This window comes from Lynx canadensis, chromosome D4 (genome assembly GCF_007474595.2).
Source record: "Lynx canadensis isolate LIC74 chromosome D4, mLynCan4.pri.v2, whole genome shotgun sequence".
Taxonomy (NCBI): domain Eukaryota; kingdom Metazoa; phylum Chordata; class Mammalia; order Carnivora; family Felidae; genus Lynx; species Lynx canadensis.
Window position 1 is genome coordinate 2,777,066 of NC_044315.2, and position 12,369 is coordinate 2,789,434.

The 12,369-nt window shown below is 53.5% G+C and overlaps 1 protein-coding gene across 1 annotated transcript in view; it reads right to left on the reverse strand.

The window, feature by feature from the left end:
- SHC3 (SHC adaptor protein 3) overlaps positions 1-12,369 on the reverse strand; it is a 97,310-nt gene that overhangs the window by 15,517 nt on the left and 69,424 nt on the right. The window contains exons 7-11 of the mRNA XM_030293413.1: positions 11,386-11,512; positions 8,059-8,209; positions 7,009-7,096; positions 4,070-4,225; positions 340-635 (exon numbers count right to left, since the gene is read on the reverse strand). Coding sequence (XP_030149273.1) covers positions 340-635; positions 4,070-4,225; positions 7,009-7,096; positions 8,059-8,209; positions 11,386-11,512 — 818 coding nt within the window. The remainder of the gene's footprint in view (positions 1-339; positions 636-4,069; positions 4,226-7,008; positions 7,097-8,058; positions 8,210-11,385; positions 11,513-12,369) is intronic.

Consider the following 12,369-nt stretch of genomic DNA (forward strand, 5'->3'; position numbering starts at 1 on the left):
CTACTCTAGGAACTCTTGGAGACACTTGAGATCAATATTAGAAGCCCAGGAACCCTGCACTTCCTCATCCACTATGAATGGATGGGACAGGAAAACTTTCCCTGTTTTTGTACTTACTGTAAAGGACGTCAGAGTTAAAGCTTTCGCCCTGGGCCCTCGTGAGGTCTCCAAGCGCGAGCCAAGCGCAGGCCTGTGTGCCTGGGCAGCCGGGTCCCCGAGAAGTGGCCGCCAGGACGTCAGCAGGTGCGCACAGGCAGCAGAGGGAAAGTGTGGTCACCCGGCACAGAGGACAAGGGGAGACTGCTCTAAGGAGGCAGGTCATGTCCCACCCGTGCTCACCGTGCCCTCCGGGTCCACGAGCAGCAGGTGCTTGGCCTGGCCGTTGTGCATGCCCGTGAGGACGAAGGAGCCCGGGTTGGTGGCGCTCTTCCTGACCAGGAAGTCCCCGTCGTTCTTCAGCAGCCCCTCGGCCTCCTTCCGGCTCATCTCCCCTTGGTACCAAGGCTCCCCTTCCAGCTCCTCCAGCATCTTGGCATCCGGGGCTCTGGGCGTGACAGGGCTGATGCACTCCACGGAGGCCGCCTTGCTCAGCACAGGCCCCGAGGACTGGTTCCTGAGAGCGTCTTCAAAGGGTTCTGTCGACAGCAATTGCCAGCAACAAGTCAACCCCACGAAGAGCAAATGATAACATGCACAATGTGATCTCGATGGAAAAGCCGAGGCAACTTCCACCAGAAACAAACCTAAAGAAAGGTGACTGGCTGGCACTATTGACCGTGTTTGGAGGCACGGGCCGAACCCCGGCACGACTCTTTCTGACGAGCCTGCGTTCCCAAGACGGCTGGGCGCTGTGCCTCGTGCCAAGGACTCAAGCACACCCTCTGTCTAGCCGGTCAGAATGACTTCACTTTTGCACGCTGTGAGAGGCCGTGCATATTGCCCTCCATCTACCTTTTCTGGGACATCAGCTAGCCTCTTAATAAACCTGTTTTCTTCTGAATGGAAACCTGCCATTGCTCCTGGAAATACGCAGAGAAAAGGATAATCTGCAAAGTTAGAGTCACTGCAAAACCTATACCCAGCCCATCACACGTTTGTTTCAAAACCTTGGCATCAAGGTAAATTTTTCAAAGAGAAGAAAAGTGACATTTATTGGGTGCCTTTTGTGTGACGCGGCCCGGGTTAGGAGCCCCACCCCTCCTTGGCCTTCACTCGTTTCTCTGTGGGAAAAAGCTCCTGTGTGGGCATCTGAGACCCGGCATGACCACAAGCCCCCCAAGGACACACTTCCCACCCCGGGGTCAGTGAACGGTAGGTCCGCTGCTCTAACAGGAACAGACACAGCAGCACAAGAAGTCGCCAGAAACATCTAATTAAACCTCAAAATGAGGCAATGTGTACGAAAGTGCCGAAGACGCCCACGGCACCACACAAGTGTCAGGTGCGAGGACGAGCACATGGGACCACGTGGCCAAAGCAGCACAGTGCAAGCGCCACAAGAACAGGAACAGTTCTCTCCTGGGCACAACGACGTCCCCGCGCTCCAGCATCGTCCCTGGGACGTAGTTCGCGCCCTACACGTATTCAACAAATGCTGCAGAATAAGACCGATCATGAGTAGAGGGTGGGCAAAAGCGAGGTGAATAAATGAAACCCAAGTCGGGGTGTTTTAATACTTGTTAAATCATTTACAGACCTGAGAATACAAACAGGTTGAAACTATTGCCCAAAATTAGATTTTCTGTTTTTATCCTTTTTCTTCCTGATTACCTGGAGTAGTTGAAAGTTGTATTATACCATTTCTGCACCATCACCACCACCATTATCACTATCAAGACCATCACTATTGTCACCACCATCATTAACCTCATCATCACCATCATCACCACCATTATCACCATTGCCACATCAGCACTATAACCATCATCACCACCATCACCATCACCACCACCATCACCATCACCACCACCACCACCACCATCATCACCACCACCATCCATCATCACCATCATCACCATCATCACCACCATCACCATCATCACCATCAACATCACCATCACCATCATCACCATCACCACCACCATCATGATCATCAACATCACCATCATCATCATTGCCATCATGACCACCATCACCATCATGACCATCACGATTGCCACCACTGCCAAAGGCACCAGGAGAGGCACCATCACCATCATCATCATCAACATCATCATCGTGTCACCAACCATCATCTCCATCACCACTACCATCAACATCAGCATCACGATGAGCACCATTAACTATCACCATCTTTACCAATGGCACCATCATTATTTTACACTAGTGGTTTAAGATAAACAAAGACTGCTAGCTTCATTTTTTTCCATACTTTTCAATAGAAACTAGCCTCTCCAGGGCCCTTTCTTCTTCCATTATGCCCTTCTCTAGTTTTGGAAGCAGGTGTAGAAAATGACGGATGACCAAAGGGAGGCTCTGGTTCTCATTTTTCCCATCTCAAACCCACACCTTATCTAACTCCCCTTGGGCTCTGGGGCCAGGAGCCACTGGTAAATTGACTAGATTAAACTGTCTGACCATAAATACAAGTACCAAATTGCAGCTGGGAGACACCATTACAGCGCAAGCAGAGGCTCACAAAACTACCACTTTGGTCTGCATCTTGGGAAAGTCGCTTCATACCTCTGAGGTTATTGCCACATTTTTTAAGAGATGGGATTTGGTTAGATGGTGGTGAAGGTGCCTCTAAGCCCTGAGATTCCACAGTTCTTCTGTGTGTGGTGACTTCTGTACACAGAATGGGGTCAGAACGGGAACCCACTGTCTGGGAAACCAAAGCGGCTGAGGAGAAACAGACTCTGGTCATCAGGACGCCACCTGATCGTGGGAGCACTCCGCCATGTCCTCATTCACATGCAACACCACAAACAGCACACGTCAAACCAGTAAGGCTGCCTTGACCAAGTGGTAAAGTTACTGAACCTCTAGGATTCTCCATTTTCTCCTCTGTAAAATCGTGATAATAACGGAATGGTAAAAATAATAATGGCAGGGACCTGCAGGACTGTTGCGAAAATTAAACAGAACAACGAATGCCCAGCACTTGTTAAATTATCAAGGCATTTCCTCCCCTGTGAAGTTCTCAGGGAACCGCCAAAGCCACATGGGGAAGTAAAGCTCTCTGTGAACTCAGAAGCCTCTCTCAAAATGCCTTAGCAACGACTTCCACTCTCGTTACTCAGTTCACAGATGATTTAGCTGTCCCAGTCTACACGACAAACAGAAGGTCCACGGTGCACGTTACTACGCTGCTAAGTACCTTCCCATCACACTCCTCATCCTGGTTTGTTTTTCTTCAGGGCACTTGCTGCTACCGGTTACAGCACAGGGGTTATTCAAGCTCCAGGAGAGTAGGGATTCTGTTTTGTCTTCCTGTAGACCCCAGTAAGTAGATGGGTGTAGACACACACTACGTGCTCACTGGACAGGAATACGGGAGAGCGTGTGTGCGTGCGTGCGTGCACGCGAGAGGGCGTCTCGCCATTTCTTGCTTCTATGTTGGTCATTTTCAACAGACCACAGGCCCTGTGATAAGCCATTTCACACTGGCATCCATAGCAACTGATACAGTATTTAGCACGTAACGGCCGATTGACATTTAAGTAAATAAACGAATGAGGACGTTTTGGTGTGTATCATTTATCTCGAGATATGTGCAGACAGATCTTCAAGAGGAAAGTCAGTTCCACACAGAGGGGGAAACTGCTTTGTCTCTGGACTTCAGAGAGAGCTGTCATCCCAAAGCAGAGGTCGGCCAAGTGCAAAGCCTTGAAAAGCCCAACCATAACCCAGAAAAGTGAGGTGGAGCCATGGCCATGCGGTGGCTTCTGCGGGCCTTACGCAGTGCTGACCGGCCACCACACGCTGGTGGTCCTCTTTCAGCTGGGGAGGTAATTCACATCACCGTTAATCAAAACCCTGCCAGCAGAAAGTGCGGTCGCGGCAAAGATTTCAGACAGCGGAAAGCAACCCCGGAAGACAAGAAAACCACACGCGAAAAGAAACCCACTCATGTCGAAGAGGTCTTTCCGCGGGCTGCTCTCCGCGCTGCTGCCGGAGGCCGGCGTGGCCTGCGGCGGGATGTGCTGGGCGTTCACGTAGGTGGGGGCTTCTCCGGGGCCCGCGTGAGCTCTCCCTTCCGGCAGGCTGTAGGTGTCCAAGGACCCTGCAACGAGAAAACCAGCGCTCTTTTCTCTTACGAGGGGAAGGCCATTCGCGCATCTATCCGTAAGCCACCCAACACTTCACGGAGGCGTTCCTACGGGCTATCTGGTAGCTAATTCTTCTTGTGGGTCCCCACTGGCTAAATCCCCCTCTTCTGACCCTGTCACCACTGTTGTGTTTGGCCGGGACGATTTCCCCGCCTTCATGTCAAGATGCCAGCCCCCGAGGATGGACACCCTGACGGCACGGGCCTGCCCGAGACTCCGGCCCCGACCGGGGTCGGTGAGCGGAGCAGATGCGCCACGGCGGAAGCTGCCTGGGTCCCTCGTCCCCTTTACAAAGCCCCCTGAGCAAGTAGCAGCAGCAGAAACATGAGCCTCATTAAATCGCCTCGTTCTCCCTTTCGGTGTAAGCGGACGCCTCGTAAGTCAACTCCGTTCTAGCCACGCGATGCCCGGCCCCTTCCTTACAAAACGAAGCATCCCGTCATGCCCCAGGCTCCACGCAGGAGGCCCAGGGTGGGCGTGTGATGGAGGACCCCACCCGGGGGCAGCGCCCCCACGGGACTTCTCAGCTGTGCCACGAGAGTGCCAAGGCTGGTCTGGGGCCCGAGGGGTGACGGTGGTGCCCGATCCCACTTGCTCGGGTCGCCACGGGAGCCCCGTCTGTGACGCACTTACACAGACAGACTCTCAGGACCACCGCCCTCTGGCAGCGCTGTCTCTGGAGAGAAGTCCCCTTTCACACCCCACGGGCGGCTCAATCCAGTTGGCAAGAGGGCTTCTTAAGCTTTCCCCAGAGCCTGTTGTTGGGCTTGGGCAGCACAGCACTGCGAGAGGACGCAGGTGTCCTGTTAAAAGTCCTTCGTGTGTCTACACCTGTTCCTGAGCATGACTTCATGTTTCACGGGCCGCTCCCGTGTTATGTGTCCTGGTTCCACAGCAGCTTCTTGCGCTCACGTGTGTGTGTGTGTGTGTGTGTGTGTGTGTGCACATGTGCGTGGCGAGCAAATCAGTCTGTACGAAGGATTTTACAAACTAAGTTTTAAAAGGAGAAGATCAAAATCCCAACAAGTAACTTTCCTGACGATGGCCCTTTCCCACTGAGACCACGGCAGGTGCAGAGCTGGGGACAGGGGGCATTCACACCACGATGGGGTCACCGAGTGTTAATTTTCGGTAAGGGACAACGGCTGCCAGCAAATTAACAGAGGCTATTCTTACCCGATGGAAAAAAGATATTTATTGCTTTCAACTAAGAACTTGAAATTCATTGAGACATATGACCCTCAGGTGCATTTCTACCTTGGAGTCTCTTACGTTGTCTGATCCTGATCTGGCCGGGGTGGGGGAGGGGGTGGAATGGGAACACACAAGGAGAGACTCATTTTCAAGTGAACCTGACATACTTTGCAATAACAGCCAGCATCTGCTGTAAACAATGTGTCTCCGTTGGTCCTTAGCAGTTGTTAATGTGGTTAAGCACACACGTGTTATAGAAATACTTTTAAATTTTCTTTTAAAGCTTATTTATTTTTGAGAGAGACAGAGACAGAATGCGAGTGGGTTAGGGTCAGAGAGACAGGGAGGCACAGAATCCAAAGCGGGCTCCAGGCTCCGAGCTGTCAGCACAGAGCCCGACGCGGGGCTCGAACCCACGAGCCGCGAGATCATGACCTGAGCCGAAGTCGGACGCTCCACCGACTGAGCCCCCCGGGCGCCCCTAGAAATACTTTTTAAATGTCTGTGGAACAGAGGTAAGAACATAGAAAAAAGGTGCTCCTGGCACAGCTCGGACTCTGGTTTGCTACGTGTTTCCTCCTGGGAGCTGGAGCTGCGTGGCCACCTCCACCAGGCCTTACGCTGTACTGAGGGCCCCACACACGGGTCCTCTCTTAGCTCGGGCAGGTGAGGCTGGAAACGGCCTCACGAGGGGGCAGTTCCAGAAATGTATTGTCATCTATTCCCCGGCGGGGACGGCCTCGACATGAAGCCAAAATACGGTCACACATACGTACGTGGACGCACTAATCAGAAATCAGAGCTTAATTCACCGTTGCTGCTTCTCCTTCAGACCCTGAGGGGTCAGCAGCCAGGGGTCAGGACCCCCGAGCTACTGAGGGAGTTCAGGAAGAAGCTGAACGCCGAAAGAACCCTGTAGAACACACACACGGACACGCTCGGGTGTACGGAGCCTACTGATAGCTCCTGGTCACGGCCGAACTGTGGCAAGTGGGGACACGTCAGTCGACGTGACACGATGGGGAAGCGCCCCTGAAAGCGCCCAGGGCCCGCGCGCGACTTGCTTCTCCACGCCACCTCTAGTGCGTGTGGGCTCCGTCCCTCCCGAAGCTGACCCTGGACGGGGCGGGCGGGGGCCGGGCAAGGAAGGGAAAGCTACCAGCTCCTGTGAGGAGTCGTGGGGCACAGCCCCGCTGGAGCGCTGAGGGACAGCGCAAAACACACGTCAGAGGGCCCCAGCCACCAGCCACCCGGACGGGTGCGGGCCCGTGGGGAGGCCCGCGCCTCAGCCCCCTGGTAGGCAGGCCGTCCTGCCGGAAGGACGAGGACGCGTCCAGGGCGCACGCAAACGGGAAGCGCCGGGACAAAGGGGAGGCACCAGAGGACGAGCGGCGCCCCCACAGCCCTCCTTCCTGTGTCCGCGACGGGTGGGGGCCTCAGTCTCGCCAGGACACACACGTGCGCCACCAGCCCCCCGACGAAGTCCCCGCCGGGAGCGCGTGCTCCCGTGTCTTCTTCCCTCCCCCCCGGCCGTGCCCCTCACCTTGCCGGACAGGTGCTGGCTTCCAGTCTTCGCCGAACGGCTCTCCCAGGTGTCTCCCCTGGTAGTACGTCTGCTCTTTGCCTGCAAACTACAGACGTGTGTAAATGCCCAGAGGAAAAGCTGCCTCTTCCCCTTTCTCCATCCCCCAAAGCCACAGCCCAGTAGAAGGGACCCCAACGGCGGGTCCGCCACATCCCCAATCACACCCACCTTTTCCTTCCTGCCTCGCGGTTGGCATTAGGGTTCGGGAAACGCGTTTGCACGGGCGTGGGGAAGAGGCTGCGTCTCATCAAAACCACACGCGCCCCTCCTTGTCTTCATTTCACGCCACCAGCCCTCCCTAAGTGTGACCGAAAATGGGGCTCTCCTCCATACTCGCGGCCACATCACCGGACGCGCCCTCGGGTAAAGCTCAGGTACGTCAGAACGCACCTCCCTCAGCCATTCACACCCGGGCAAGTCCGCCCCGTCCATCTCTCCGCGTCAGAGCTGCGGACGCTTGATTTCCGTGTTGTTTTGCCACTTTCGTCAGTGTCATTATTATTTGCATAAGGTGGGTGACCTCACAAAATTCTCTGTCACGAAATAGAGACGCGGTAACTCTAAAAAGCAATCGCCTTACTGGAACGGTGTTGATTTGGAGGAAAACTCAGGGAAATGAAGAAAAGGGAAGGCTCATAAAACGCTCATCATTTTAAGGGCCCGCACCCACTGTCTTCTCGGGGGAAGAAAGCACCCCGAGCCTTTGAAAAGTCCTGAACTCTTTCATCTCCTCACGAAGCTCCCAGTATAATGGCATTCGCCCCGGGATGGAGAGGAGACCCCCAGACTTGCACCTCCGGAATCACAACCTAGTTCCCAGACATGTGATTGACGCCTTAGGACGTTAAAGCAAAAGCCTCCCCTGTGTGTCCACGTGTGTAATCCAAGGGGAGAGAGCAGGTGAGTTATTGCGCCAGAGACCGGACAGAATGCCAGCCTGCGAGCACAGTGGAAGAAAATGGAAGGAAGTGCTCAGGGGCCAGACCCAGGCAGGGGTGTGGGACTTACCTGGGCCGTGTCAGGGGCGTGGGGTCTGGCTTGCAGCCGCACGTCCACAAAGCCCCCCGGAGGGGGCGCCTTGCTTGGGATGCTGTTGTAGTACGGGTGGTCTGAGCCATCCCCCTCCTCTTCAGTCCAAGGCTCCTCCAGACTCTGCATTCTGTTAGAAGAGGGGATTTCCAGGGCGTTAGCCGAAAGTGGAGTTTTTTGTCAAAACCAACAAATCTAATGTTAGGACCTGCTGCCCCAGAAAAGAGAGTTCAGTCACTGCCTCCTCACTATCTAGATCTCAGCTATGAAAAGCAGATGAATGGGCTGGCCAGATACTTCTGCCTTCATCGCTGTCCTACCTTCTGGAAAATTCCACTCATCTTTGAAACAGGGAAGAAGTTTAAAATGTTAACAACTGGAGGCGCCTGGGTGGCTCAGTCGGTTGAGCGTCCTACTTGGCTCAGGTCATGATCTTGTGGTTTGTGAGTTCGAGCCCCGCCTCGGGCTCTGTGCTGACAGCTCAGAGCCTGGAACCTGCTTCTGATTCTGTGTCTCCCTCTCTCTCTGCCCCTCCCATGCTCATGCTCTTTCTCTGTCTCTTAATAATAAATACACGTTAAAAAAAATATTTTTTAAAGAAATTTCATGTCCATACCTGCATTTGGAGCTGAAGTTCTTCTCAACAGATAAGATCCTGCCTGCTTCATTTTCTTTCCCCAAAACTTTGGCAAACTTGATGATATAAAAAACTACACAGAAAATTCTGACCTTAAGTGTATTCTCAGAGGAGCACGGCAACTCAGTGAGCTCCCCCACCCATTTTTGCGCATATAATTTTTATAGATTTATCTGGCTTTTATGTAAATTTCAGAAGTACAGAAAAGCATAATAATTAACATAAAAGATACACATCCACCATGGACAGTAAGTGTGAACATTTTGCTCTATGGCTTTTTCTACTTAAAAAAAATTTTTTTTTATAATTTTTTTTTAATCTTTACTTATTTTTGAGAGAGAGACAGCATGTGAGCAGGGGAGGAGCAGAGAGAAAGGGAGACACAGAATCAGAAGCAGGCTCCAGGCTCTGGAGCCCTGATGCGGGCTCAAACTGACGAGCTGTGAGATCATGACCTGAGCCGAAGTCGGACGCTTAACTGACTGAGCCACCCGGGCGCCCCTACTTAAAAAAATTTTTTTTAAGTTTATTTATTTTTTGGGAGAGAGAGAGACAGAGCACAAGTGGGGGAGGGGCAGAGAGAGCGTGAGGCACAGAATCTGAAACAGGCTCCAGGCTCTGAGCTGTCAGCACAGAGCCCGACACAGTGCTCGAACCCCTGAACTACGAGGTCATGACCCGAGCCAAAGTCGGACGCTCAACTGACTGAGCCACCCAGGAGCCCCACTTTTTTTTTTTAAGAAATAAAATTCATCACGGGTGTACAGATTCATCATATTAGCAGTAAAATGTGAGCGGTGGCATGTAGGTGTGTGTGCAGGGGCTCACCGTCTGTTGGAACGTTTTCATTATGAAATGTCAGGGAGCAGACTCACCCCCCAATACAGTTAAATCCCACCCACCGCCGCCTGGTGCCCGGATACTCCAGAGTTGGTGTGGGATATCCTGACGTGTTATACACGCGTCGTACACGTGCGTGTATCTGTAAACTACGCCTATGTTGTTTGTTTGGTTTTAAAGTTTCCGTGTTTCATATCCTTTTTCACTGCACTTCAGATTTTTGAGGTTTATTCCGGGAGCACAGATGTACCGGTCTACTTTCTTTAAAGTAGGTCCCATTACACACAAAATTGACAAGTAGCGGAGAACGAGTGAACTTTAAAATTTTATACACAGTATACACAGTTTATGGATAGTGGGTGTGTATACGGGGTAGGAACTGACACTTTCTATCTGCTCCTCCCACACACAGTCCCGTCTGAGCGCAGAGAAGCTTGACAACGGGGAAAAGTGGGGTCCTCACAGGCACCTCCCAAATGAATCGCCTTAAAAGCAATCTCCCTGGGGCGTCTGGGGTGCTCAGTCGGTTAAGCGTCCAACTCTCGATTTTGGCTCAGGTCATGATCTCACGATCATGAGATCGAGCCCCGTGTCAGGGTCCTCGCTCGGCATGGAGTCTGCTCGGGATTCTCTCTCTCCCTCTGTCTCTGCCCCTCCCCACCAAAAACAACCTAAAAAAAAAAAAAAAAAAAAGGCCACTTCCCAGTGGGTGAGAAAATGACTGAGAATGACCCAGTCAGGAAAGGGGCAGAGCTCAGAGGTGTGAACGAGGCCTTCGTGATAATGGAAGTAAAAGAGCCTTCGTGCCTGAGTCACAGAACGGGACTGCAGACGTTAGAGCAACAGTGAAAAAGCGAATTTTGGAGAAATAAAGGTTTGTTTGCAGTGAACACACCTTTAGAAGACGCTTTCATTATGCAAGTCCGATCAAGGACAGACTATTGATACGCCCCCACATGGCTTTCTTTTAACGCTTTATGCCGCATGGAATACGCTTATGTCTGAAGGAAACTCAACGCTCGATCCTGAAGGTTGTTTTACAATTCGTATTTGTATGAACTATTTCACCGAACACGTAAAACAACAACCGTCCATCAGTCGGTTAAGCATCCAACTTCAGCTTAGGTCATGATCTCACGGTTTGTGAGTTTGAGCCCTGTGTTGAGCTCTGCGCTGACAGTGCGGCGGCTGCTTGGGATTCTGTGCCTCTCTCTCTCTCTCTCTGCCCCTCCCTCTTTTCTCTCTCTCAAAATAAGTAAATAAAAATTTAAAAATTTTTTTAAAAAAAAAGCGAGAGCGCCGTTCCCTTTTCACAGAGAATGCTGCTGACTCATCCTGGCCAAGGGGCGGGCGTGCCCAGGGCCACAGGCGGCTTTGGGTCCTCAGGCTACCCAGCTCAGGGCTTCACGGAAGGGCCCAGAGTTAGGCCCGCGCTGACCACGGTGGCACGGACGGGGCACATATCCCACCTGTGAGAAGAGGACTCACGGAGGCGACGCGTGGAAATCTCACCTGGTTGCAGAGGACACGGCAGGAAGGTATTACAGTGCGTTTTCGTGACCTTGGCTACCGTCTCTACAGTTTCTAGAAAATGTTTTCCCCCACGTTCGGGGCCTCAGCCGTCCGTGGGCTTCCTTCCGACGGTGGGTCTCCCAAGCCCCGGCCCAGACCCGCCAGATGCATCCGAGCCAGGAGCCCCGTGACCGACCACGTCTGTCCGGACCACACTTCTCAGAGGCCGTCTCGTGGTTTCTCCTTTGAGACATTCTCAGACGAAAGCCCATAGAACGCGGGAAGGCCCGCGCACAGGGGGTCACAGCGCTACTCACCGGTCATGGAAAGCGGGGACCTTGGAAGGACACTGCAAATACTGCTTAAACCGGAGTTCAAAGGCCTGTCCGATGGAGCCGATGACATCCTGGGCCAGCCCGTCGCAGCACTCCAGAATGTGACACGCTGGGAGAGCAAGCGCGCAGGCCCGTTAGAGACGCTGGGCCGCCAGGCTCCCGCTGGGGAGGGGCCCACGTCCCCCACTCGCTGTCCCGGCAGGCTCCACCCACAGCCCGATCCCTGGGCCACGGCCACGAAGCGTCACCGCGGGGATGCGTTCCTTAAGGGCTCTGCTCTCTAACACCAAAGGTCCTCTTTGCAAGTACATTTAAAATTTTTAAATTTCAAAATGGTTAACAATTTCTTCACCGTCTACGAAATACCAGCTCAGAGCTCAACAGAGAAACAGGGTTTGGAAGGAAACGTCATGCTAAAGAAGGTGGCGGTAAGAAGGAACGGGCCCCCCTCCGGCCCCCCGAGCCTGGACAACGGTCCCAACCCGGCTCCTGCTGAGGGACGCCTGGGCCACTCCGTGGCCGTCCGCTCACTTCCTCGTGGAAGTCAAGCGGCCTCACCGAACGCGGCGACTCGGAACAGAAAGAACCCCTCAAAAGAGAGCTTCAGGGGATGTTAATTCCCGGGGACCCCCCACCACATGCCAGGGCGCCTCTCGAATGTGGGGCTGGCTGTTCGCACAGGTTCTCAGACAAGCAGCTTGTGCTAAAGAGCAGGTCAAAGCTGGGCTCCTGTGGCCCGATGTGGGGGGGAGGGCAGGCCTCGGGGGGCCTGGACCAGCTCCCAGCGGCTTTGCGACAGGCACTCACTGTCCCACGAGGGCACGCCGTCCCGGAGGCCAAGCTGCGGCGCAATCCGTGTGGAGCCGCGAGAGAAGAGGCTGCAGGGGCAGAGGGCCCGCTCTGCTCCCCGAGAAATACGAGGTCTCCTCCCAGATCCACGTCGCGTGCCCCCAGGAACCCCGGGCC